Source organism: Littorina saxatilis, linkage group LG6 (genome assembly GCF_037325665.1).
Source record: "Littorina saxatilis isolate snail1 linkage group LG6, US_GU_Lsax_2.0, whole genome shotgun sequence".
Taxonomy (NCBI): domain Eukaryota; kingdom Metazoa; phylum Mollusca; class Gastropoda; order Littorinimorpha; family Littorinidae; genus Littorina; species Littorina saxatilis.
This window is the reverse complement of record NC_090250.1, coordinates 7,679,433-7,704,386: the sequence shown is the minus strand read 5'-3', so window position 1 is coordinate 7,704,386 and position 24,954 is coordinate 7,679,433. Positions and strand designations below refer to the sequence as shown.

Below are 24,954 nucleotides of genomic sequence, written 5' to 3'. Positions count from 1 at the left end.
ACCCCTGCGCTCTTGGATCATCTTCTGGTGCTTCATTTATCTCTGACAGGGTAGATTTGTTGAGTGAGAGATTTGTGAAGTGATGTGCATGTGCAATTAATTTTTTGCTTATTTTTTTTAGGCAATATTGGTAAGTTTCTTGAGGACGTGGGCTCTTTCCGAGAAATTCTTTTCAAAGCCTGCCTTCCGATTGAGCTTCGCGCACTTGATGCATGATCTTTTAGATTTTTTACTTCGGAGTTCGCAAACCTATTCGCTGGGGTGCATTGGGTTTGTGATTCGGCAAGCAACATGAGAAAACACGAGCTTGTTAGCAGCGCATGGGTGACGGATGAAGCCTTGCTGAGGAGATGCAGAATCCGGCACCCGAAACAAACCCTTGCATTTTGTGAAGTGTCGGGGCAGTGAAATAAGCATATTTTTTCTTTGCAACTTGCAAATCGGGTTATAACTGCATTTTAATCAAAACGCTTTGGTTGAAGGGGAAATGGGGAACGGCAGGTGCACCTGAAGCTTCTGGTTCTACGGTATTTCATGTGCTTTGGGAACAGGTCACTGTTGCATTACAGGCTCAGCTGAAGATGGGTTTAATGCGAGTGTGTTGGAGCCAAGTGGCTGATCACATTATTATTTCTGAATTTGTCCACATGGAGTTGTGCTCTGTTTTCTTTAAGGCCAAAAAAAAAAGGTCTGTTTACGGTAACATAGGGTGAAAAAATAGGGTCGGTAGGTCGGCTTTTTTTTTTTTCTCCCCTCTCTATGATGTTTCACAGTTCATTTCTTCTCATCAATCCCTGTTTTTGCCCAACATAACTATAAACAGTACTTTGAGCTTACCTCCCTTCTGTCGTCTGCTGTTTGAGCGCAAACAGCTCTATTTTGGATGCATTTTTTTTTCCCAGACAATCCAAAAAAAAGATTAGGGTCGGGCCTAAAAACTAGGGTCGGTCGGGTTACCATAAACAGACCTTTTTTGGGGGGGGCCTAATATTATTAGCCTATCCATTTCCACGTATCTTGTTGATGGTGCTTATAGACTAGTGCAGGTGGGATGGGGATGTGCCATCCTGGTGTTTGACTGTGTGATGACACCAAGGGTAGCAGGAAGCTGCACCATCTAGAATTTGACAACTTTTTTTTGTAAGAGCATTAATTTCGTTTTATAGTTTATACATTTATTTGTACGAGTAAGGAAGGGTTGGGGTGGAGCAGACTCAGTCTGTGCAGGATTTTATACAAGTTTACAGTGCTCTGGCACACTTGTTAATCCGAGTGGCAAGGCACCTACATTGTTTGAAAAAGGGTTACAGTGTATCAGCGTTTTGGTTTAGGTTGGGGTAGGTGTAACTGTAAGTGATAACAGATTTAGGTGGAAAAGGAAATGCAGTGCATGAATAGACATTATTTATGAAACATGATGTCGTTTTGTAAGATGCTGGTATGGAAATATTCTTCACATTTCTAAGGGAATTACTTCCCTTGGGATAGGCTGGGTAATGATTTTCCCACAACTTCCCACTTTTTTTGGTTTTTGTTTAGATATGAGCATGTTTTTATATTTTTGCTGCACTGTTTTCTTATGCAAGTCCATGTATTTGTTGATTTCCAGAAAATTTGAATTACAGACATACAGAGGTCTGCATCATATTGCACTGTTTTAAATGTAAATTTTTCGTTTTTTTTCACCCCCTCCCTTCATATGTCCGGTAGCACTTAAAAATAAACCCCCAAGAACCTCATCTTTAAATAAAAGAATCCTGATTCCCCAAGAGCGCCCAGTATTGCCTGCTCAAACTCCCAAGAGCGCCCAGTATTGCCTGCTCAAACTCCCAAGTGCAGATCCCTGAAATACCCCGCTACACACAATGACACATATCTATTTCAACTTGCAATAGTTACTTTGCTACGATTTTTTTTTTCAAGTTTGAAATAACTAAGCCACTTTTCATGTCATGGGGGTAAACGGGTTAAATCTTGCTATTTCAATATGTTTGTTTGAAATCATAACTTATATAGATCTGCACTTTTCTTCTTTATTTTCATGTTTATGTCAGGACCCCCCGCGGGTTAGGGGGAAGAATTTACCTGATGCTCCCCAGCATGTTGTAAGAGGCGACTAACGGATTCTGTTTCTCTTTTTACCCTTGTTAAGTGTTTCTTGTATAGAATATAGTCAATGTTTGTAAAGATTTTAGTCAAGCAGTATGTAAGAAATGTTAAGTCCTTTGTACTGGAAACTTGCATTCTCCCAGTAAGGTAATACATTGTACTACGTTGCAAGCCCCTGGAGCAATTTTTTTATTAGTGCTTTTGTGAACAATTAACAAGTGGCTCTATCCCATCTCCCCCCTTTGTGATTTTAGTTATTGCCGTCATAACTGATGTCTGATACATATATAATTCTTACTGATACTTCTATACTGTTTATATTAAGCATATGTACAATTGATTTGTTAAGGAGGAGCATGCTTGTGCGTGTGTGCTGTTGTGGGTTTGATAGGGGCGGGGATATAGCTCAGTTGGTAGCGCGCTGGATTTGTATTCAGTTGGCCGCTGTCAGCGTGAGTTCGATCCCAGGTTCGGCGGAAATTTATTTCAGAGTCAACTTTGTGTGCAGATTCTCTTCGGTGTCCGAACTCCCCCCCCCCCGTGTACACTACATTGGGTGTGCACGTTAAAGATCCCACGATTGACAAAAGGGTCTTTCCTGGCAAAATTGCTTAGGCACAGTTAATAATTGTCTACCTATACCCGTGTGACTTGGAATAATAGGCCGTGAAAGGTAAATATGCGCCGAAATGGCTGCAATTACTGGCCGTATAAAATTTCATCTCACACGGCATCACTGCAGAGCGCCTAGAACTGTACCCACGGAATATGCGCGATATAAGCCTCATTGATTGATTGATTGATTGGGTATGTGTGCGCAGTGGGGCACTGCGGTTATGAAATTAAAGGCCCCTCCTGTTTTTGGAACCGCAGGAGCTTTCTAGTTTGCTGTTAGGTAGATTTTTGGTTCCTCTTTCCTGTCATGCTCTCTTTTTCTTCATGAATTCTTTTCTTTTTTCTGCCTTCTTGCTCATTCACCTGTATTTTTTCCAAAAATCTCTTCTCTTGCCGCTTGTCTCGCGATTCATGTATAGTTTAATCTGTTAGTGTTCTGATGTAAGTCCAGCAGTAGATAGGTTAAGCCTATTTTAACATACTGGAAACTGGTAATCTTCCAGTAGGTATTAATTTAGTTTTACTAAAGCCTGCTGGGACACAAGTAATGGGTTAGTGCATTTGTAAACAGGAATCGCTTGACAAGTGGCCCCCTTCATCCCCCCCTTCCTCGTCCTGATATGGCTCTGCGTAGTCGGCTGGACGTTAAGCAACAAATAAACAAACAAACATGTATGCGGGTGTGCGTGAGCCTGTGTGTGACTGAGATTGCAAGCGATGTTTGGAAGGGCGTGTATGGATTGATTGATTGTACTCTGGCCAAAACATGTCCCTAGTGTACTGCACATGGTTGAAATAAAGTCTTATGTCTTATGTCTTTCCCCGTCGCGATATAACCTTCGTGGTTGAAAACGACGTAGGGCAAAGACCCATTTCAGGGTCATATTTGGCCTTTGGCATAGCAAAAACAACCCAACATATTTTTTTTTTTGGATTTTTTTTTTTGGTCATGGCCAAAAAATGTTTAGTGGCTTTGTAAGTATGTGCAAATTAAGGCTCTCATTGAGGTGATTCCATTGATATCAAATACATTTCTGTAGCATAATTAGAAGCAAAGTTATTGTAATTTATACTACTCAAACTCAAAGTGAAAAAAAAGTGACTTTTCACTGTGTCCTCAGTTGACGCTGGGCGATGTGGCAATGCTACATGTAGTAATTAGGTCAAGACAAAATTAAATGTTAGCGATTCCCACTCAGGCATCCAGGGGAAAGGCTCACACGATCTCCTGCCAATAAAAAGTCACATGCTCCTGTGTAAAAATAACAACCGAAAAACTTCATAAGAAATAGTCATCGACCTACTGACCCTAAAATTTTTGGCCTTGTCATTTGGTTCAATGCAGACATTTTTATAGGGGTTATTGCCATTATGGATTGGTGATGGTAATACTAATGAATACAAATGCGTTTTTGTGTGTATGTGTACGCAAACTAAATGCAAGTTTACACATCTACGATTCACATTGAATCCATGGTAATAATCATTGAATAAAGGTAGAAATAGAATAAATCAGGCTTTGCAAACAAACTTGTCAAAATGACATAATTTGAGGATTAATTAAAGACCCAACGCGGGTTAGAGGGAAGAATTTACCCGATGCTCCCCAGCATGTCGTAAGAGGCGACTAACGGATTCTGTTTCTCCTTTTACCCTTGTTAAGTGTTTCTTGTATAGAATATAGTCAATTTTTGCAAAGATTTTAGTCAAGCAGTATGTAAGAAATGTTAAGTCCTTTGTACTGGAAACTTGCATTCTCCCAGTAAGGTAATATATTGTACTACGTTGCAAGCCCCTGGAGCAAATTTTTTTATTAGTGCTTTTATGAACAAGAAACAATTGACAAGTGGCTCTATCCCATCTCCCCCCTTTCCCCGTCGCGGTATAACCTTCGTGGTTGAAAACAACGTTAACACTATTGTGACTAGCACTGCCACGGCGTTAACGTCCTGCCTGCCCAAGCTTGCCACCAAGAAACTTCCCAAAAATCAGTAACTGTAAAGAAATCTGTCTAGCAAGCTTGAATTAAGTCCAATCACCACCAAATTTTGTGTACTAATTCAAAAATGGATGCCCAGTTCAGTCGTGCTATTTATAAGTTTGTCACGCGATTTGTTTTAGCAAAGGGGGGTGAAAGGGGGATAATTTGTGTTTTTTAACGTTTTTTTGTGTGTGTTTTATTTTCCACTGCTTTTTTGACTCACATGCGAAGCAAAAGTGAGTCTATGTACTCACCCGAGTCGTCCGTCCGTCCGTCCGGAAAACTTTAACGTTGGATATTTCTTGGACACTATTCAGTCTATCAGTACCAAATTTGGCAAGATGGTGTATGATGACAAGGCCCTAAAAAACATACATAGCATCTTGACCTTGCTTCAAGGTCAAGGTCGCAGGGGCCATAAATGTTGCCTAAAAAACAGCTATTTTTCACATTTTCCCCATTTTCTCTGAAGTTTTTGAGATTCAATACCTCACCTATATATGATATATAGGGCAAAGTAAGCCCCATCTTTTGATACCAGTTTGGTTTACCTTGCTTCAAGGTCAAGGTCACAGGAGCTCTTCAAAGTTGGATTGTATACATATTTTGAAGTGACCTTGACCCTGAACTATGGAAGATAACTGTTTCAAACTTAAAAATTATGTGGGGCACATGTTATGCTTTCATCATGAGACACATTTGGTCACATATGATCAAGGTCAAGGTCACTTTGACCCTTATGAAATGTGACCAAAATAAGGTAGTGAACCACTAAAAGTGACCATATCTCATGGTAGAAAGAGCCAATAAGCACCATTGTACTTCCTATGTCTTGAATTAACAGCTTTGTGTTGCATGACCTTGGATGACCTTGACCTTGGGTCAAGGTCACATGTATTTTGGTAGGAAAAATGTGTAAAGCATGTGAGTCGTATGGGCTTTGCCCTTCTTGTTTAAAAGTTATTTTTTAACAGAAAGTATTATAAATAATGTTATAACCAAACAAGGTGTAAAACCTATGAATTAGCTGAAATATTGTTAACATTGTACACAGAAATAAGGAGACAGTACAAAGAAAAAAACAAGCAAATCACGCATTCACTCACAGCATCCTGACTCAAATGAAACAAAACTGTAACACTCACCAAATGATGTCTAGGTAATCCATATTGAATATAAGTCACATTTTCACAACAAAGTACCAACTGTACACCTATGAACAATTCCAAAAGGATTTGAAGGCTCCAGCCATCCATTGTTATCAGTGCTGCCACGCCCCCATAGCTCCTGCACGATTCCGAGATACATGTTCGTCTAGCAGTATCACCCCCTACCACGTGTAGTTTGCCGACTCGTACTAGCAACAACGGGACTGTTTCTTCCTCAATATCACTGCTATTATCGCTTTCTTGAGGCTAAAACGACACGATGTATCATGATCTACAGGATCCTCAAGATCCAACATCCGGAGAATCTCCTCCCGTGACAAGGCTCGCCTTCGATTCATTTTTTTTGTTCGAAAACACCACGCAAATCTGCACTAATTTGATCAAGCCGGAAGAGAAAACCACGTGTATCAAGGGAAACAACTCAATTTATTGCAATCTTCAAAAACCGGGAAGCAATCACGAGTCTTGTACCTTGTATGACTGATACTGAAAAATGCGCGTCCCGTCCATGGGCGTGTCAGCGCGGTTACTGATTTATCAGTGTCCCGTCGCGAAAGTGTTAAACACCAAATAAAGAAAGATTAGTTAAATTTAAAGTTTCCAGATGCTTTTCTTTGTTTTGTTGTTGAGGACTCCAGATGTTATAGATTTTCGCTTTTCTTCAGTGGGAGCCCTACTCATGTCTGCTGTGTGCATCTGCTTGCATGGTCCATTGTAACGGTGCCGTCTGGGTCAATTGGGTTTTGTAATGCAGACATACTGGTTAAGTGTTGTTTCTAGATTCTGACAGCTCAGTTGGACCTAGATTGAAAATATGTATAAGTCCAAATGTCCATACTAACCCCTCCCAGATGCCATAGTCAAAACTGTAGTAAAGTGAACCGGCCGAGGACAATTAATGTCAGATCAAGAAATGACGCATAAGTGTCTGAAGATCGCGGTCTGGAAAGAATACTGGTGGTTGCTCAAATGATATAGGAAGTAGACCACTGACAATATGTCCAACGATGGCATTATACATAAAATTTGCAAGGGAAGGAATTGTTCGGAGTCATTGCCATTTTGTAATTCCTCTTTGTCCGGTTTCTTTTTCCTCATCTCCTTTGTCAGATTGAGCCCATGCAAGGAAGGTGGCAGTGCTCATTGTCAGATGAGTACATGCAAGCAAGGTGGCAGTGCTCATTGCCAGCAGTGTTTCTTTACGATGTTTGAAGTAATTGTAGACATCCGATTTCGCCAGATATTTTGCTGCACTTGATTACACATGGTGACTTGTTCTGACCCATGACACGTCTTTTTGTTGTTGCAGATTTTAGCTTCGGTGGACTAGAGCTGCCTGATGATTTGATGTCCGACTATGGGCAGCAGAGCACGTCCTCTGATCTGCAAACCCCTGTACACCAACCGTGCGACAATGCCTCACTGCAAGCCCTGTTGGCCCGCTCCACACCAACGTCTCAGCACAACCTGGCCAACTCCATCAACACCATGACCAGCTCTGCTAACCACTCCACCTCTGTCGGGGCCATGGCTTCCGCCGGACTCAACATCAATGCTGTCAAGAGCCCCTTGTCTAACAGCATGGCCTCCCCTTCTCACACGGTGACCATGAACAAAACGGCCACCGCCACGTCCTCTCACATGGCCGGCGCGGGAGACGGCCTGCAGAGCATGAACTTCTCCATGGCCTCGTCGGTAGGAGGTACCCCCATGATGAATATCATGAACATGAACCCCCGAGGACCCATGATGGGCAATGTACAAGGCATGCAGAGTATGGGCATGCAGCAGCCCCACCACAACCAGATGATGAACGGCCCCAGCTTCCCTCAGGGGTTGGGGCAAGTGCGTACAATGGCTCCGACTACCATGGGCAATGCTCCTCCTCTATCCATCGGGCAGAACAACATGATTGGAAATTCTCAGATGCCCCAGATGCCTGGACATCAGAACATGGGCAATGTGATGAACGTGCCCCAGAACCAAGCCCAGATGGCCAAAGTGAGTACCCCTGTCTACTTAAATGGTGATTATGTTGTCAGTTATGAGTTTATGTGTGCAGCCTACATGTTTTTTTCCCCGATGTAAATTATATCCTTAGCGTATGTTATTGTTAATGGCATAGTTGTGATAACTTTAGCTTCGAGTAGAAGGCACACTGTGGATGGCTATACTAATTACTCTTGAACTGTTGCAGCCTGGACAACCTCCCCCAGGAGGCACAGGTCAACGACAACCTACAGCTGATCCCGACAAGAGCAAGCTGATTCAGCAGCAGCTGGTGTTACTTCTGCACGCCCACAAGTGTCAGCGCCGCGAGATGACCAACGGGGAGCAGGCTTGTGGTCTGCCTTACTGTCGCACCATGAAGAATGTTCTCAACCACATGACCACTTGCACCAGAGGAAAATCTTGTGATGGTAATTCTTTGCATATACTTCTGTGAGAATCTAAAACAAATGAGCCAGAGCGCTATTTAAATATGCTTCTGTGTTTTTGTGTGATGAGTTTCAGTGTTAGGTTGTGTCTGTTGTGCATTTGTACAAATTTTGGCTTGTTCAGTTTTGTTCCTCAGATTAAAAGTAAAACTAAAGTCTTCCTTTTCAGTGGCTCACTGTGCATCGTCAAGGCAGATCATCACCCACTGGAAGAACTGCACCAGAACTGACTGTCCTGTGTGTCTGCCACTCAAGCATGCATCAGATCGCACTAAGACTGGTAAGTTTGTTTTTTTATGTGATGGGTTCATCTTTTTATACCGTGGTTTGAAGGATTTAACTATTTTTCAAATTTTCTCATTGCTAGCAGCAGAGTTTCTTTCCCTTTGCTGAACAGTCTTCAGTGTGTAGTTCTCTTGTCTTTTAGAGGGAGACCGTACTTGTTTGAGAAATTGGATTTGATTTCAATAGTTTTGATGACGTGAGAAAGTCCCGCAGTGGGGCACTGCGGTTATGAAATTAAAGGCCCCTCCTGTTTTTGGAACCGCAGGAGCTTTCTAGTTTGCTGTTAGGTAGATTTTTGGTTCCTCTTTCCTGTCATGCTCTCTTTTTCTTCATGAATTCTTTTCTTTTTTCTGCCTTCTTGCTCATTCACCTGTATTTTTTCCAAAAATCTCTTCTCTTGCCGCTTGTCTCGCGATTCATGTATAGTTTAATCTGTTAGTGTTCTGATGTAAGTCCAGCAGTAGATAGGTTAAGCCTATTTTAACATACTGGAAACTGGTAATCTTCCAGTAGGTATTAATTTAGTTTTACTAAAGCCTGCTGGGACACAAGTAATGGGTTAGTGCATTTGTAAACAGGAATCGCTTGACAAGTGGCCCCCTTCATCCCCCCCTTCCTCGTCCTGATATGGCTCTGCGTAGTCGGCTGGACGTTAAGCAACAAATAAACAAACAAACAAACAAACGTGAGAAAGGAAAGTGCTCTCTTTCTTCAGTTGATGCAACTACCATATACCAACTACCATAAAGTGTGATTAACATAACATGGCATGGCTAAGTTTGGTTTTTTGACTCACATGCGAAGCAAAAGTGAGTCTATGTACTCACCCGAGTCGTCCGTCCGTCCGGAAAACTTTAACGTTGGATATTTCTTGGACACTATTCAGTCTATCAGTACCAAATTTGGCAAGATGGTGTATGATAAGGCCCCAAAAAACATACATAGCATCTTGACCTTGCTTCAAGGTCAAGGTCGCAGGGGCCATAAATGTTGTCTAAAAAACAGCTATTTTTCACATTTTTCCCATTTTCTCTGAAGTTTTTGAGATTTAATACCTCACCTATATATGATATATAGGGCAAAGTAAGCCCCATCTTTTGATACCAGTTTGGTTTACCTTGCGTCAAGGTCACAGGAGCTCTTCAAAGTTGGATTGTATACATATTTTGAAGTGACCTTGACCCTGAACTATGGAAGATAACTGTTTTAAACTTAAAAATTATGTGGGGCACATGTTATGCTTTCATCATGAGACACATTTGGTCACATATGATCAAGGTCAAGGTCACTTTGACCCTTATGAAATGTGACCAAAATAAGGTAGTGAACCACTAAAAGTGACCATATCTCATGGTAGAAAGAGCCAATAAGCACCATTGTACTTCCTATGTCTTGAATTAACAGCTTTGTGTTGCATGACCTTGGATGACCTTGACCTTGGGTCAAGGTCACATGTAATTTGGTAGGAAAAATGTGTAAAGCAGTTCTTAGTGTATGATGTCATTGCTAGGTTTAGCTGAAGGTCAAGGTCATGTAAAGGTCAAGCATGTGAGTCGTATGGGCTTTGCCCTTCTTGTTTTTCCATAGGCCCGGTTATGCCTCAGAATCCTTCCATGCCTGCCGCACCCAACCAGCCATCTAACGTGACAGACGCTACAATGCGGCGAGCTTACGAGTCACTGGGTCTCAAACCTACGAGCGTCAATACCTCCATGATGTCTGGTCCCGCCCCTGGACCCTCTCAACCAGGTCAGTGTTTGGTGCTTGGACACACTCATCTGAATTGCCGACTGGTTCCATTTTCTGTTGACGTTGAGATGTGTAGAATCTGTTTTGTAACGTGGAGTTGTTGCCCACAATCCTATCAAACGCCAAAGACATTCACTTGCTATGGTGCCGTTCTTAACTTCTTTTTCAACGAATAGGAGAGTAAAAAGTTGACCACATTCTGGCATGTAACGCTGACTCTGTCTCTGTCTTTTAGCCACAGCAAGCCAGATGCCTGCTCCACCCAGCAACAACCAGTTGCCTCAGATGATACCCAATGCTGTTCCTTCTCCCAACCCAATGGTGAACCAAAACCACCTGAACGTGGGCAACCAGGACTTGACGGTACAGCCCACCACCCGGAAAGACTGGCACGCCCAAGTCACACAGGATTTACGCAACCATTTAGTTCATAAATTGTGAGTAGTCAGAAGTCTTTCAGTTTCTGGATATTTTAGTTGTGAAAGAACTTATTAACTTTTCCATTGTCACGTGGAAAAGTTGAGGCAGGGGCTCACATCCACGAGAGGTGGCATAGGACAAATGTCCTGGACAATGCAAAAGTGATGGGATATTTGTCCTGAACAAAAATAAATCAATAGGACATTTGTTTTTTCGCAACAAAACATAAATTCAATTAAGACTAGTTTCTTGTCACAAAGGTAACAGAACAAATAAAATAATTTCTTGTCTGCTCAGAGGCCGGAGGGAGCTCAGTTTCAGTGGTACTAGCCTGTGGTGAGGGCAGAGATTTGAGGTACGAACGCTTCTGGCCTTTTTCTGGCACCAATTTTCGTTTAGCGAAGAAAAACGGGGAAGAAAAACGCGAAGGGAGACAACTGTCAATCCGCTTGGAGCATTCAGAGTTGCGATCCTTGGAAGCTCTTCTCTATAAAAAGCACATAAAGTCTCCCCAAGGTTCGTCTGCTTGGAGAGACACATCGCTTCGCAAAACATCGATAAAATAGCAAATCAAATCAATGTAAATTGGAAATTAAATTACACATTCTTACTCCGAATCACATATATGCATTGACCTAGTCTGAGATGCTTATCGTCTGAAAAAATCGCTTGCCGTCAAATTAAGGGAAGCAACCCTTTTAGAAAAACACTGACTCAGTGAGTTGGTTAGTCTACGTGGGTTGTCCCCCTTGCCGTAGGTGGCCCTATCGCCAACATCCCGCGTGATCACACGTGGACATTTTATACGACTTTTTCAGCTCTGCGGATCAGGTCGTCAGATTTTTCGCTCCGGTGATCTTTTGCCTTTGAACTTGAGGTTTACCGGTCACCTGCCGTCTTCCTATTTCACTTGTTGGGTGAGATCTTTCTTGTTTGGTTTTGATGTTGATTTTGACTTTGGTTTTTTACCACTTTTTACGTTACTGCTGGTATTAATATTACTTAGCAGCACGTGTTGACTTTTTTCATTCAGCAATGGCTGACACTGATAAGGGCGACCGGTCGAGGCTCAAGGTCATGAGCACTCCTAGCTAAGGTTCTTCTTAAGCAAAGAATAGAAGCCGGCGGAGACAATTCATCTTTCTGATAATCTATATACGACTAGTGTCTGTCTGTCTGTCTGTTCGCGATGCACGGCCAAAGTTCTCGGTGGATCTTTTTCAAATTTGGACACCGTATTCAGCTACACCCCATACACAACCTCATCGATGAGATATTTCAACACGTGCTCTCAGCGCGCTGCGATTTTGTTGTTGTTCTTTTTTTGTTGTCGGGATCCACTACCAGTAACTCTTCCTTATCTTCTCCAGTGTTTTCAGCCGCGATTATCTCCCTTCCTCCGTGTGGCGTCAATCCATATCCCCGTTACTACGTTACTATTTTTAGAAGGTCACTGCACGTTACTATTTTTAGAAGGTCTCCAGTGTTTTGCGCGTTTATCTCCTTTCCTTCGTGCGCCGGCAAAGCCGGCGTACACCCGGCAGAGCCGGGTCCCAGGCGCAGCCTGGTATTCGGCTCTACTTCTTCCCGGCGAAGCCGGTACCCGGCGAAGCGGGTAATCATCTAGTGATAACAATACCATTTTCTCTGGTTGTATTTCTGCTCCGGGAGATTATAGTGTTGTGTTAGCAACTCAGTCTCATTCTCAGGCCATTTTGAATTCGGCCTTTTTGCAACAGGCCATTTTGCAACAGGCCATTGTGCCACCAGATCATTCTTCTCTGGTGGCATCGTTACTTGCATCTTTGCTTTCAGAAATTCGTTCCATGGTGGCTTCAGAGAAGATTTCTTCTCCACCCAGTGTCTCCCGCCTTCCCCCTTCAGTGGGTGGCAGAACTTCAATGGCGTCGCTGACCTTTCCTTCTGCTACGGTCGGCAGTGGTGCTGCTTCCGCCTCGTCCACCGGCGCTTCGGGCTTGGCTCGGCGATGATGTCACATTCTTCTGGTTCACACCTGCCTTACAGTGTGCATGTTCCGGGTAGTGCCGGAACTCACACGACTTGGCACTCTCCCTTCGGGGAAGGGTCTCTTCTTGACCGGCCTCTACCGTTCCTACCTCTTAACAGACGTGGTTCGGATACGCATGTCCCTTTGGGGACTCGGGCAATGCATGGTCACTCCATGCAAGGTATGTGTGTTCCTACTTCATCAGTCGATTGCGTACGCTTCGCAGATGGACAGGAACACGGACTGGCCCTAGGCCATGGCTTCCGGCCACAGTCCAAGCAGGGATTGTCACGTCCGGCTTCGCTGCATCTTCGTACCACTCCTCTCTGCTACGGCACGGTCTGGTACAAGATAACATGCAGTCAGTACAGCCTACCATTTTTGGTACGCCATCTGCACTGCATTGTCGGGGAACGCTGACTACGGACATGCTATGCCCTGTCAAGCTTCCTCAGGCCCGCCTTCTTTGGGACTTAGTGACTCTGCTTCCGTGTTTAACTTGCAGTCAAATACAGATGAGTCCATACATACCGCCTTTCCGTCCAAGCTTCGAGAGGCTATCGAGCTTGCGGCGGAAGTCACATTGCGGTATTTCCCTGAAGGTGCGTCTTTATTCGACACCATCTGCCTTCGTCCTGACGATTTTCAGGCAGCAAAGGATGATTCTCAATACTTCCGGTTGAAGAATCTCCTTCGGTGGCTTTTCACTTCCGGTTGATGACACACAACAGGAAGTTGCTGCTTCTTCGTACCTTCCCTCTCTGCTTACGCACGGGCTTGTACAAGAAAACATTCGGTCAGTTGAGCCTACCGTTTCCGGTACGCCAACTGCACTGCTGTGTCTGGGAACACTGATTACGGACATTCTATGCCCTGTCAAGCTCCTTTTGGGCCGCCTTCTCTGGGGATTATTGACTCTGCTTCTGTTCTTGACTTGCAGTCAACAACAGATGAGTCCGCACGTACCACTTTTCCATTCAAGCCTCGAGACGCCATCGAACTTGCAGCAGAAATCACATCGCGGTACTTTCCCGAAGGCGCGTCATCATCTTCACCCTCTGCCTTTGGCGGCCGATGATTTTCAGGCACCAAAGGATTATTCTCAATACTTCCTGTTTGAAGAATATCCTTTGGTGGTTTTTCACATGGCTCAACTGGTGGCTAAACCCTCCCTGCTGGCAGTGGTATAGCACAGTTGCCTGTTCCTCTGCTGTTGGCTCACGCTCAAGCTCCGCCTTTGGCGGAGCCGTGGTTAGCGTCAAAACAGCAGGCGGTGTCGTTCACGTCTACGATCTATAAGAAGCTGCCCTCGGCATTCTCGCACGTTATAGCATCGTTCGCACTTCCCAGGCATCACTTCCGGTCCTTTCGGAACTTGCTCCTCTTCTCACCAAGCCGGTGGGCAAGAATTCGGGCGTTCTCTTACAACGATGCTACCCTTTCCTCTCTGAAGTAATCGGGTCGTTTATCGTTAGAGCTGGCTTCAGTGTCCGAAACAATCATGCGTACACTGTCAAGCACACTAACGGATTCCCTTGTTCCTTTAACTCTCAGTAAGGTACAAGATCCTGAGGACATTACTACTCTACTCTCGACATTGGCTTTGGTCAATGCGGAGCAGATGAAGATTGGGCACAGCTGTACGCACTTTCCATACTTAGCAGATGTGACTTGCTTCTGGCTAATTCTCAGTTCTCTGACGAGGCTACGCTGTCGGCTCTCAGGTCGTCACCGTTCTTTGAAGGGTCTCTTCTTGGTCATCTGGCGTTAGATGCTCATAAGAAAGAGATTAAAGAGAACAGAGATAGGGAGGTTACGAACTTCTCACTTCAGGGTGCGAAGCCGAAACTTCAACAGCAGAAGACTTACCATGTTTCAGGCCTCCCTTCAGCCAGGAAGCGAAATCCGTACTTCAGACGGAAATCACAGCCTTGCTTCGCAAGGGAGCGGTGGAGGAGGTCCTAGACCACAGCTCTCTGGGGTTTTACGGTCGGCTTTTTGCAGTCCATAAAGCTTCAGGAGCTTGGCGCCCTGTTCTGGATCTTTCACTTCTTAATACTTCTTGAGAGTGATTCCATTCAAAATGGAGACGCCAGCCTCGGTCAGAGGCCCTCTGATCGGGAGACTGGGTTACCTCCATAGACCTTACGGATGCATACTTTTAGCGCCCGAGTGAGCTCACGGGGTGTTCCGCTTCGAGCCTTTCTCGACGACTGGCTCATCTTGAACCAGAACGAGGCAGCTTGCTCTCAGCACCCTCTGGCTGTTGTTAAAGAGGCTCACATCTTGGGTTTCTCGATCAACAGCACATCTCACGCCATCTCAGATATTCACGTATCTGGGCATGACGTTCGATACGATCGCTTGGTGTGTTCGTCCCTCTCAGTAGAGAGTGGACAAACTATAAGCATCAATCAGCTCCACTTTGGCGAACCAGCGAGCAACCATTTGTTCACTGACCTCTATTCTCGGCCAGATGGAGTCAATGGCGGCGCTGGTTCCTCTGCTAGTTCTGAAATCTCTTGTGGACTTCCCTGTCAACAACTGGAACACTCTAATCCCTCTCCAGAACTGGTTCCACGCCACGACTCTTCAGTGGATGGAATCAGAATGGATCTGTCGGGGCGTTCCGATCATGTTACCTCCTCCTGACATAGACCTTTTCACAGATGTGTCTCTGTCGCGATGGGGTGCTCACACAGCCCACCTAATGGCTTCAGGCCAGTGCACCACTCCAGAAGCTCTGGCATATCAACCTGCTAGAGCTGGAGGCAATGGCTTTCGCACTAGGGCAGTTTATCCCGGTTCTCCACGGCAAGCACGTCCGTCTGTGGCCGGGAGTCTCAACACTCTGTCAGACGCTTTCAGTCGTTCAGATCGCGTCCTTCAGTCAGAATGGACCTTCAAGCACAGCGCTCCCCGCTTTGGCCAGCTCATGTATGGTTTCCGGACCTACTTCGATTGGCGCACGGGCCACCTTTTCCTCTTGTTCTGACAAAAGGAGAGTTGGTCCAGCCAAGAACGGGGATTCAGCACAACCTTCACATGTGGAGGTTGTTCGGACAGTGTTGAGACGGTCTGGTGCCATGGACTTGACGCTTGATTTGGTGCATAAGGGCATTAAGGCTCACAGAGCATCCACCTCTTCTGTGTATGCTTCTCATTGAAAGGCATGGTCCAAATGGTGTCTGGAGGAAGGCTTGAATGCGGTCTCTCCGCGTTCAATTCATGTAGCCAATCATCTGGCTTTCCTTTCTTCACAAGGCAGTTCTGCTGCCTCTCTCAAGGTGAGACGTTCTGCAATCTCTTCTACTTTGAAGCAGATTGGTCGCTCCATCAATGGTGGAGTTACTTCGGGTGTCATCAAGGGCGCTGCTCTGAATGAAGCCCGAGACCGCACTCCAGTCCCTTAATGGGACCTGTTCTTGGTCCTTGAATTTTTTGCGTTCTCCCGACTTTGGGCCATTGCAAACAGCAAGTCTGACCAATTTGACTAGAAAAGCGCTCCTTCTCCTGTTGCTTGCTAATGGACATAGAGGCAGCGAGGTTCATGCTATTTTCTGTCGCCCGGAAGATATCACTCATGAGGCTGATGGCTCTATTTCTCTCAGGTTTCGCCCAGGCTTCCTGCCCCAAAAAACAGAGACCAGATCAGCCTTCACCGGTCCTGTCTATCAGACCGCTTAGCCAGATCCTAGCAGCAGATGACCCTGATATGGTTAACTGCCCGGTTAGAGCTCTTGACCTTTACCTTCCGCGTACACAGCCCATTAAAGCTAAGAATCAAAAGCTACTGTTCAGTGAATACCAAAAGAGGAAAAGATAATTCCAAACTTACTCTGACTCGGTGGATCTCTTCGCTCATCAGGCAGGCATATGAGTGGTCTCTCACCGAGATATAAAGAGCTTGTGCACGAGTCTAGAGCTTGTGCTTCCTCCTTAGCTGTTCTTCGCTCCCGAAGATTGGAGGAAGTGCTTCACACTGCCTATTGGAAGCCTGATGTTTTCATCAACTTTTATTTGCCAGACATCGCCGGCATGTGCCAAGATGGGTCCCGTTTTCTTCCTGCCCTGGTAGCAGCGGGACATGTTCTAGCCAGAGCTTAAACTAGGGGCCTTAGGTATGCTATAGGTTCCCTCCACCAGGTTTTGTGCTATCTGCATATATGTGATTCGGAGTAAGAATATGTAATTTAATCGAAAATTTTAATAATAAATTTTCATTTGATTAATATACTTACCCGAATCACATAGGTAATTCCCTCCCTACCATCCCCGCACTATAGTTTCTAAGTATATTTTAAAGTCGTATGATATGTCCACGTGTGATCACGCGGGATGTTGGCGATAGCACCACCTACGGCAAGGGGGACAACCCACGTAGACTAACCAACTGACTAACTCACTGTTTTTCTAAAAGGGTTGCTTCCCTTAATTTGACGGCAAGCGATTTTTTCAGACGATAAGCATCTCGGACTAGGTCAATGCATATATGTGATTCGGGTAAGTATATTAATCAAATGTGAATTTATCATTAAAATTTTCGAGTACTGTCAATGTCCAGATCAAATGAAAGCATAATCGGACAATGACCACTTTGTGACAAAAACAATAGGATATATGTCCTCTTTCATGAAAAATGTATAGGACATTTGATAAAATATCCGTGTATGTCCAATGTCCGACATTGATATGAGCCCCTGTTGAGGTTGGTTCCATGAAGTGAGTGTGATGCACTTTCTAGTTTGATGTTATATTTGGTACCATCTGCTTTGTGAAACAAAGCGATTGTACCTCATTACATCTTGTTTTGTTGATGGCTTGTTTTTTTTTAAGTGAGGTCTTGCTGGTTTTGTAGATTTTGCTGTATTTAACCTTGTGGTCCTCATTTGTACAACGTCTAAGCACGTGAGAACTGTGTGTTGCAGAGTTCAAGCCATATTCCCTACTCCGGACCCAGCTGCGCTGAGAGACAGCCGCATGAAAAACCTTGTTGCATACGCTCGCAAAGTTGAGGGAGACATGTACGAAACAGCGAACGACAGAGTGAGTTTTCCCTTTTCATAGTTTATAGGTTTGTTTTTGTTATGTTATGAGGCTCTTATTATATGTTTTACTTTTCTAAGGATATACTTCTCAGTAAAGTGTGATTGTCGTGTGGATGTAAAACTGTTTGATGTTTTGTGGAGGGTTCTCTGTTTGTGCTTTGGTGTATGTGCTGTGTTAAAGCTGTGGTCTATTTATGACTTTGGTGTATGTGCTGTGTTAAAGCTGTGGTCTATTTATGACTTTGGTGTATGTGCTGTGTTAAAGCTGTGGTCTATTTATGACTTTGGTGTATGTGCTGTGTTAAAGCTGTGGTCTATTTATGACTTTGGTGTATGTGCTGTGTTAAAGCTGTGGTCTATTTATGACTTTGGTGTATGTGCTGTGTTAAAGCTGTGGTCTATTTATGACTTTGGTGTATGTGCTGTGTTAAAGCTGTGGTCTATTTATGACTTTCCGGGGCTACGAGGTTAAAAAGACAGGGATGAAAATCATATACAGAATTAAATTACATATCTTTACCCAACTCACAAATAGCAATTAACTCTAGTTCAGTGCTGGTAACGCTGTACGCTGCCCCTTGGCAACAAGGGCGGCCACTCTTAAGAAAGAAAGTGACCAATCCCAAGCCAGACCAACTACTGGTCTGACTTCCGTATGCGTGCGCATACGCCGCCATTTAATCATTCCTACTCAGCGTTCCAAGCGAACTGGTCGCTCCTTATGTACGCTCCGGCTGTTCTACAGCTTTACTGTTGGGTCTTTTGACTTGACTTGGCTTCGCCCCTTGGTCTCCGCCGAAGCTTCACACCTTTACCTATGCTGTGTGGTGAGATCTCTCTGATTTTGTTGTAATTTTAGCGACGTTTGTCGCTTGTTTGAACTTGTGAAATTTTTCTTGAAATTGTTTTCTTTGAAATTTTTCGTGAGTTTGTTTGCCGTGGCCGAGGCTGCGCTTTTAGATAGCGCGAAGAAGAAGCTTAGTTCGAGTCAGGTTTTTGATGCTACTCCTACTAAGAAGGGCATAAAGAAGGGTAAGGGCGCAGGAGTTTCCGCGCTTTTAGCTTCAGAGCCGACTTCTCTTTTTTCTCCTGTTTAGGCAAGCAAACAAACAACCCCCGTGCAGACTATTTTTACCTCTAACGAGGATAGCTTTTCGGGTATAGCCCTTTCTGCTTCTGGTTCTCCTCCTTGTCCGGGGTTAGCACCGGCGGAGTTAGCGTCGTGTTGTTGACACCTAGCGCGCAGGCGTCTACTTTGGCGTCTGTTTTGTCTTCGACTCGGGACGAGTTGTGTGCTCGCCCTTCCGGTGTTTCTGATGTTTTGTCTTTAGCCAAGATCCGGCAGTCTCCTGCAGCTTCCGCTCGGGCGTCAGCGACTGTGACTAGTGCTGTTGGCACGCTTTACTTGATGACGGTGCGCTCCTGGATGTGGCAACGCATAACCAAGGTATGTCTACACCGTTAGTAGCTAGGTGCTCTAGCGAAAACGGTGTGCGAGCTCATTGTGAAGTAAAGTGCTACAGCGCCTTGAAAACCACGATGAGCAGCGAAAGGGTGTCTCGCTCCGTCCCTCTCATTACGAATTCGGGGAGCGCAGGCAACCTCTTCCGCCCTCCGGGCAGGAAGTAGTTGGTCAAGCTGACTCTTGGGTGGACAATAGGAGTCTATCTGAGGGTCAGTTTCCGGAATGCGTCGGAGCATGACGGAATGACTGACGGTGGCCTTCCTGACTACGATGGCGGGCAGGAAGTAGTTGGTCAAGCTGACTCTTGGGTGGACAATGAGAGTCTATCTGAGGGTCAGTTTCCGGAATGCGTTGGAGCATGAGGGAGTGACTGACGGTGGCCTTCCTGACTACGATGGCGGGCAGGAAGGTTAACGAGGGTGCGTCCATGGTGATGGATGACACCCAGCTTTCTTGCCGTTCAAGTTGCCCAGCGTAGTGACGCAGGCAGCGGAAAACGGCATTTAGGCATTGTGGAAGTTGGTGATTCTGGGATTGACCGCGAACGGCGGCGGTCCTGGGGTCACCTTCCTGATTGCGACTGCGAGCATGAAGGAAAGGATAACGAGGGTACTTCCACATGAGGGTGCGTCCACAGGGATGGGCGACACCCAGCTTACTTGTCGTTTAAGTTGCCCAGCGCAGTGACGTGGGCGGCGGAAAACGGTATTTGAGTTTGACCGGAAGGGGTGGTTGAGAGCAAGGTGTAACTTACTCCACCTCTATCTGGTTTCGACTTCCGGAAGTTCGGAGGGACAGGATGTTCTCTCCAGCTTTTGGGAATCGTTGTCCATTGCCCTGGAGTTGGCAAATGGCCGCGTGTAGCCGGGTTCTCCGGTGAAAGTGGTGGACGTTCGCAGGAGGAATGTAGCACGCATTTTCGTGGCTGGGCAACGTAAGCTTCCGCCCTCCGGGCAGGAAGTTGTTGGGCTAGGTGATTCTTGGGTTGACCATGCGAGCCCCTCTGGGGGTCACCTTCCTAACTTGGTTACCGAGCATGAAGGGGAGGCTTGTGAGGGTGGTCCACGGTGGTGGACGACACCCAGCTTATCTTGCCGTTCAAGTTGTCCAGCGCATTGACGTGGGCACTGGAAAACGGCATTTAGGCTTTGACAGGAGGGGGTGGCTGAGAGTAATTTTTTACTTCTTCCACCTCTCTCTCTTTGTTCGACGACTTCCGGGGTTCGGAGGAACGTAAGTTCACTTCCGCGGCCGGGAATCGTCGTTCATTGCCTGTAGTTGGCAAATGTCTTGAAGTTTGGCTCCCGCTTCCTCCCGGGGGGCAGGAAGTGAGCAGTAGGGCTGGTTCTTTGTTGGACAATTCAGTCAAACAGGGAGTCAGCTTCCGGATGGCACGGTTGTGCTTGACGGCTGTTCAGAGGAAGGTGCTTCCTCGTTACTGAAAAGCACTGAATTCAGGTTCCGTTTCATGTTAGCAAGTGCAGTGGCGCTCGCAGCTGGAAGGGTTCGGGGGATAACGGGATCTTCCGGTGTGTTTCTATCCAACCGATAGGTTCTGATGGTTACTAACCTACGGCCGGTTTCGCTTCCGCTCTTGCGGCTGTGTCTTCCGGTTTAGGATGGGATAGCCTTCTACCGTCAACACTGTGGTGTTGGTAGTCGGCACTTTCAGACCTGTTTACCCTTACGATTTTGGCGTAATTTATTACGATTTTCTGCAAAAAATACGCCATTCCGCTATCCGTGTCAAGACTACGATTTTCATTAAAAAAAAAAAGTAAAAAAATAAAAAATAAAAAAAAAAATTTTAATTTTTTTTTTATTAATTCAAATGTTTGGCATTGTTTTTTTTCAATGGTAAAATGGGGTGAAAAAGCACATGACTGACCACAGGCGGAAGGTATCGTCCACTGGACGACTACTATCACAGAAAGACTACAAGGTACGTCACTCACCTTCGAGTCTTCTGTGTTCTTGGAGTCGCTTCCTGGGGAAAAATCTTTTTCAAGACGGTTTGCCTCTTCCTACAGCCTGTGTAAGGTCAAATAAATACAGTTGAATGATTGTTTGAACTAAATGCACCTTTAGTTTTCAGCTTCCGTTCGCTGCAGGTTGTTTTTAACCATCATTTGGACGAATCTTCGTTTGCGAGCCGCTAATATCCACACGGCGTCTAATTATGCATCCGCACCGAATATGCATACCAGCGTTCATTGGTCTAAAACATATGTAAATATTGTGCGGCAAAGGGAAGCTACCCACGGGAGTTTTCACTTTCGGTATTAGTGAAGAACCGTTTGCCACTTCATTCAAAATGAGGAAAACGTTTCAGTCGACCAATGAAAATAATCATCGAATATACTGTTATTAACCAATGAGCGCTGGTATGCATATTCGGTGCGGATGCATAATTAGACACCGTGTGGATATTAGCGGCTCGCAAACGAAGATTCGTCCAAATGATGGTTAAAAACAACCTCGACTTTTGCTTCTTTTAATCTTCAACAGAACTTTGTCCCTGAAGCTTCACTTGGAGGGTAGGCAGACCTGGTAGAGGTATGAGTTTTTGGAAGTCAACCTTACCTAGATGGACTGTTTCACTGGATTCTTGCTCCTGGGGAGCTTGATGCGTTTCTTTTGTCCCGTGAGGACGCTCAGAGGGTGCCTGTCACGGTGTTGGCTTTTGGTCAGTAAGTCAGAGACTTTTATGATATCTCTTAACACAGTAAGGTGTAAGGATATTGCGGAAGTAACTTTAACCAAGTGAGTCTCCAGGTTGATCAGACAGGTGTTTTCCTGTTGATAGACACAGTCTGGAGATGTTAGGGCATTTTTGCCTCTCACTGTGGCTAGAACGTTTGAGGCAAGGGCATGGGCCTCCTCTTTGACAGTCCTCCGGTCAGGCCTTTTTGGCTGAAGTACTGGAGTCGGCTTACTGGTGGTCTGCTGAGGTTTTTATTATCTCAGAGACTTTGTGAGACAGGATGCTAGTTCCGCGTTACCTGTTTTGGTAGCCGCAGGACAGGTCCTAATATCATAATTTTCACTATATACCCGCCACCTTTAGTAGCAATCTGCTATTTGTGAGTTGGGTAAAGATATGTAATTTAATCCAAAATTTTAATAATAAATTTTCATTTAATTAATATACTTACCCAACTCACAACGTTTATTCCCTCCCACCTCCCCGCTGTGGTTGGTATTGGGGTCTAAAAAAGAAGTGAGTTGGGCTTCGTTAGGAATGATTAAATGGCGGCGTATGCGCACGCATACGGAAGTCGGACCAGTAGTTGGTCTGGCTTGGGATTGGTCACTTTCTTTCTTAAGAGTGGCCGCCCTTGTTGCCAAGGGGCAGCGTACAGCGTTACCAGCACTGAACTAGAGTTAATTGCTATTTGTGAGTTGGGTAAGTATATTAATTAAATGAAAATTTATTATTAAAATTTTGGATTCTGTACAGCAAACGCTACCCGAAACCCCACATATACGGCGTGTATGACCTTGAGAGCTTCAGTCAACGCTTGGATTTTGCAGGGATAACATCCGGTTTGCTCTCTTAAGACTGATCATATTTTATCTTCAAGAGAGATTAAGGGGAAAAAATAAACGCCCCTGCGAAGATTCAAACTCTCAACCTCGAAACTTCGTGTCTGGTGTCCTAACCACTAGGCTACTGCGCCAATTGAGAAAAATAAGGAAAAACATTGATATGAATTCATGTTATGTTATTCTTGAAGCAGCATGATTTATATATCAATCCGCCCACTGTTCAGAAGTGAATACATGTACAGACCTGTTTACCCTTACGATTTTGGCGTAATTTATTACGATTTTCTGCAAAAAATACGCCATTCCGCTATCCGTGTCAAGACTACGATTTTCATAAATAAAAAATTTTTAAAAAAAAAAATTTTAATTTTTTTTTTTTTTTATCAATTCACATGTTTGGCATTGTTTTTTTCAATGGCAAAATGGGGTGAAAAAGCACAGGACTGACCAGAGATCATGTCTGTCTGATGAGAGGCTGGAGAGCCTTATTCTAGTGGTGAAGTCTCGCCCTCACTCATTCGGCAAGCGCAAGTACAGTAGAGAAGCGCTTGACACACTGAAAAAGGCCTACTACGAGCAAAAGAAAAAGAATCAGTGATGCATGTGCTTTTGATGTGATCTTCTTTGAAATTATGATGACTACAAAAACTGACTGATGTGTTTTGTTTGTAAATGATGGATGTGCATGATTGCGTTTCACAGACACAGTTGTCATGTGCCGCGGCGTTGTAATTGGCGACGAATGCTGGATGATTACTATTTTTGTGCCAGGATTACTATTTTTGGGGCAGAGCATTACTCCAAAACACTTATGGGGGTAAACAGGTCTGCATGTATAACTATTTCTTTGATGTATGTTTTTAACTTCACAGAGCTTTGGAGAGATTCAAATACTCTCCCCCCCTTTCCCCTATCCCATCTCCCCCCCTTTCCCCGTCGCGATATAACCTTGAATGGTTGAAAACGACGTTAAACACCAAATAAATAAAGAAAGAAAGATTCAAATACTCTTCTTGTCATTTTTCTTGCATGTTGTAAATAGAGATATCGCAGCTATTTGCAAGGAGCGAATGTCGTGTAGCATGACGGTATAAACATGTACTGCGATTTCGTGAAACATGTTTGCAAATAAAGGCAAATTTGAAGGGCAATTTTTACGTTTTTGCAACGCATGAATGGTAGTTTAAGCGTAGAATGATATAACATTATTATTTTTTCCATCTTTGACAACACTGGTGGAGTGGCCTAGCGGTTAAGACATCGGCCCCGACATTTCGAGGACCCAAGGCCTTGAGTTCGAATCCCTGCCAAGTCGTTTATTTTTTCTGCTCGATCCTTCTTGACAAGTATGCCCAGCTCTGAGAGAGCAAACCGGATGTTACCACTGCAAAATTCAAGCGTTGACTGAAGCTCTCAAGGTCATACACGCCGTATAGATGGGGTTTCGGGTAGCGTTTGCTGTACAGAATTCGGTACATGATTTTCACCTTATCTTTTCAAACTCAAAGCCCTGGATAGTCATAAATAGACCACAGCTTTAAGTGCACAGTATTGCAAAGTGAAGGAGCTGATTGAATTTGTTCAATGCGTTCAATGTTTGTCATGCTATCTGTAAGCTGACTTTGATATTTACAAGCAGTTACGGTGGTAAGTTTACCTTCAATTTGTTTTAATTTTGCGTTTGTGATTTTGTAGGGAGAGTACTACCACCTGCTGGCTGAGAAAATCTACAAGATCCAGAAGGAGCTGGAAGAGAAGCGCATGCAGCGTATGCGTGGACAGAATGCTGGGGCCGCGCCTATCACCAATCAGATGCGACAGAGTAAGTTCATCTCTCGGGTGTCTGCTACTAGCATTCTTGTTCTCTGCTATGTCTGCCTAAATGGCCATACACGTAAAAAAAAAAAAAAATGACGAAAAAACCTGTTTGTACACAAAACATTTTGCACACCGACAAAGAAGACCTTGTTCTCTGATAGGTTTTGTCAAATTCCCTTGATTCGGTTATGTATGTATTCCAGGATTTGAAGATGTTCATAGAGCATTGCTGACTAAAGAGGTATGTCTTGTTTGGAACTGTTTTTCATAGTGCCTGCTCATCTTACGTTGAATGTTGTC

The 24,954-nt window shown here is 44.6% G+C and overlaps 1 protein-coding gene across 3 annotated transcripts in view; it reads left to right on the top strand.

The window, feature by feature from the left end:
• LOC138968404 (CREB-binding protein-like) overlaps window positions 1-24,954 on the top strand; it is a 43,659-nt gene that overhangs the window by 507 nt on the left and 18,198 nt on the right. For 2 of the 3 annotated variants that reach the window (XM_070340987.1, XM_070340985.1), the window contains exons 2-8: window positions 7,184-7,875; window positions 8,072-8,294; window positions 8,482-8,592; window positions 10,185-10,346; window positions 10,582-10,783; window positions 17,703-17,820; window positions 24,532-24,658. In XM_070340987.1, the coding sequence (XP_070197088.1) occupies window positions 7,184-7,875; window positions 8,072-8,294; window positions 8,482-8,592; window positions 10,185-10,346; window positions 10,582-10,783; window positions 17,703-17,820; window positions 24,532-24,658 (1,635 nt within the window). The remainder of the gene's footprint in view (window positions 1-7,183; window positions 7,876-8,071; window positions 8,295-8,481; window positions 8,593-10,184; window positions 10,347-10,581; window positions 10,784-17,702; window positions 17,821-24,531; window positions 24,659-24,954) is intronic. The other variant, XM_070340986.1, reaches the window with a different exon arrangement.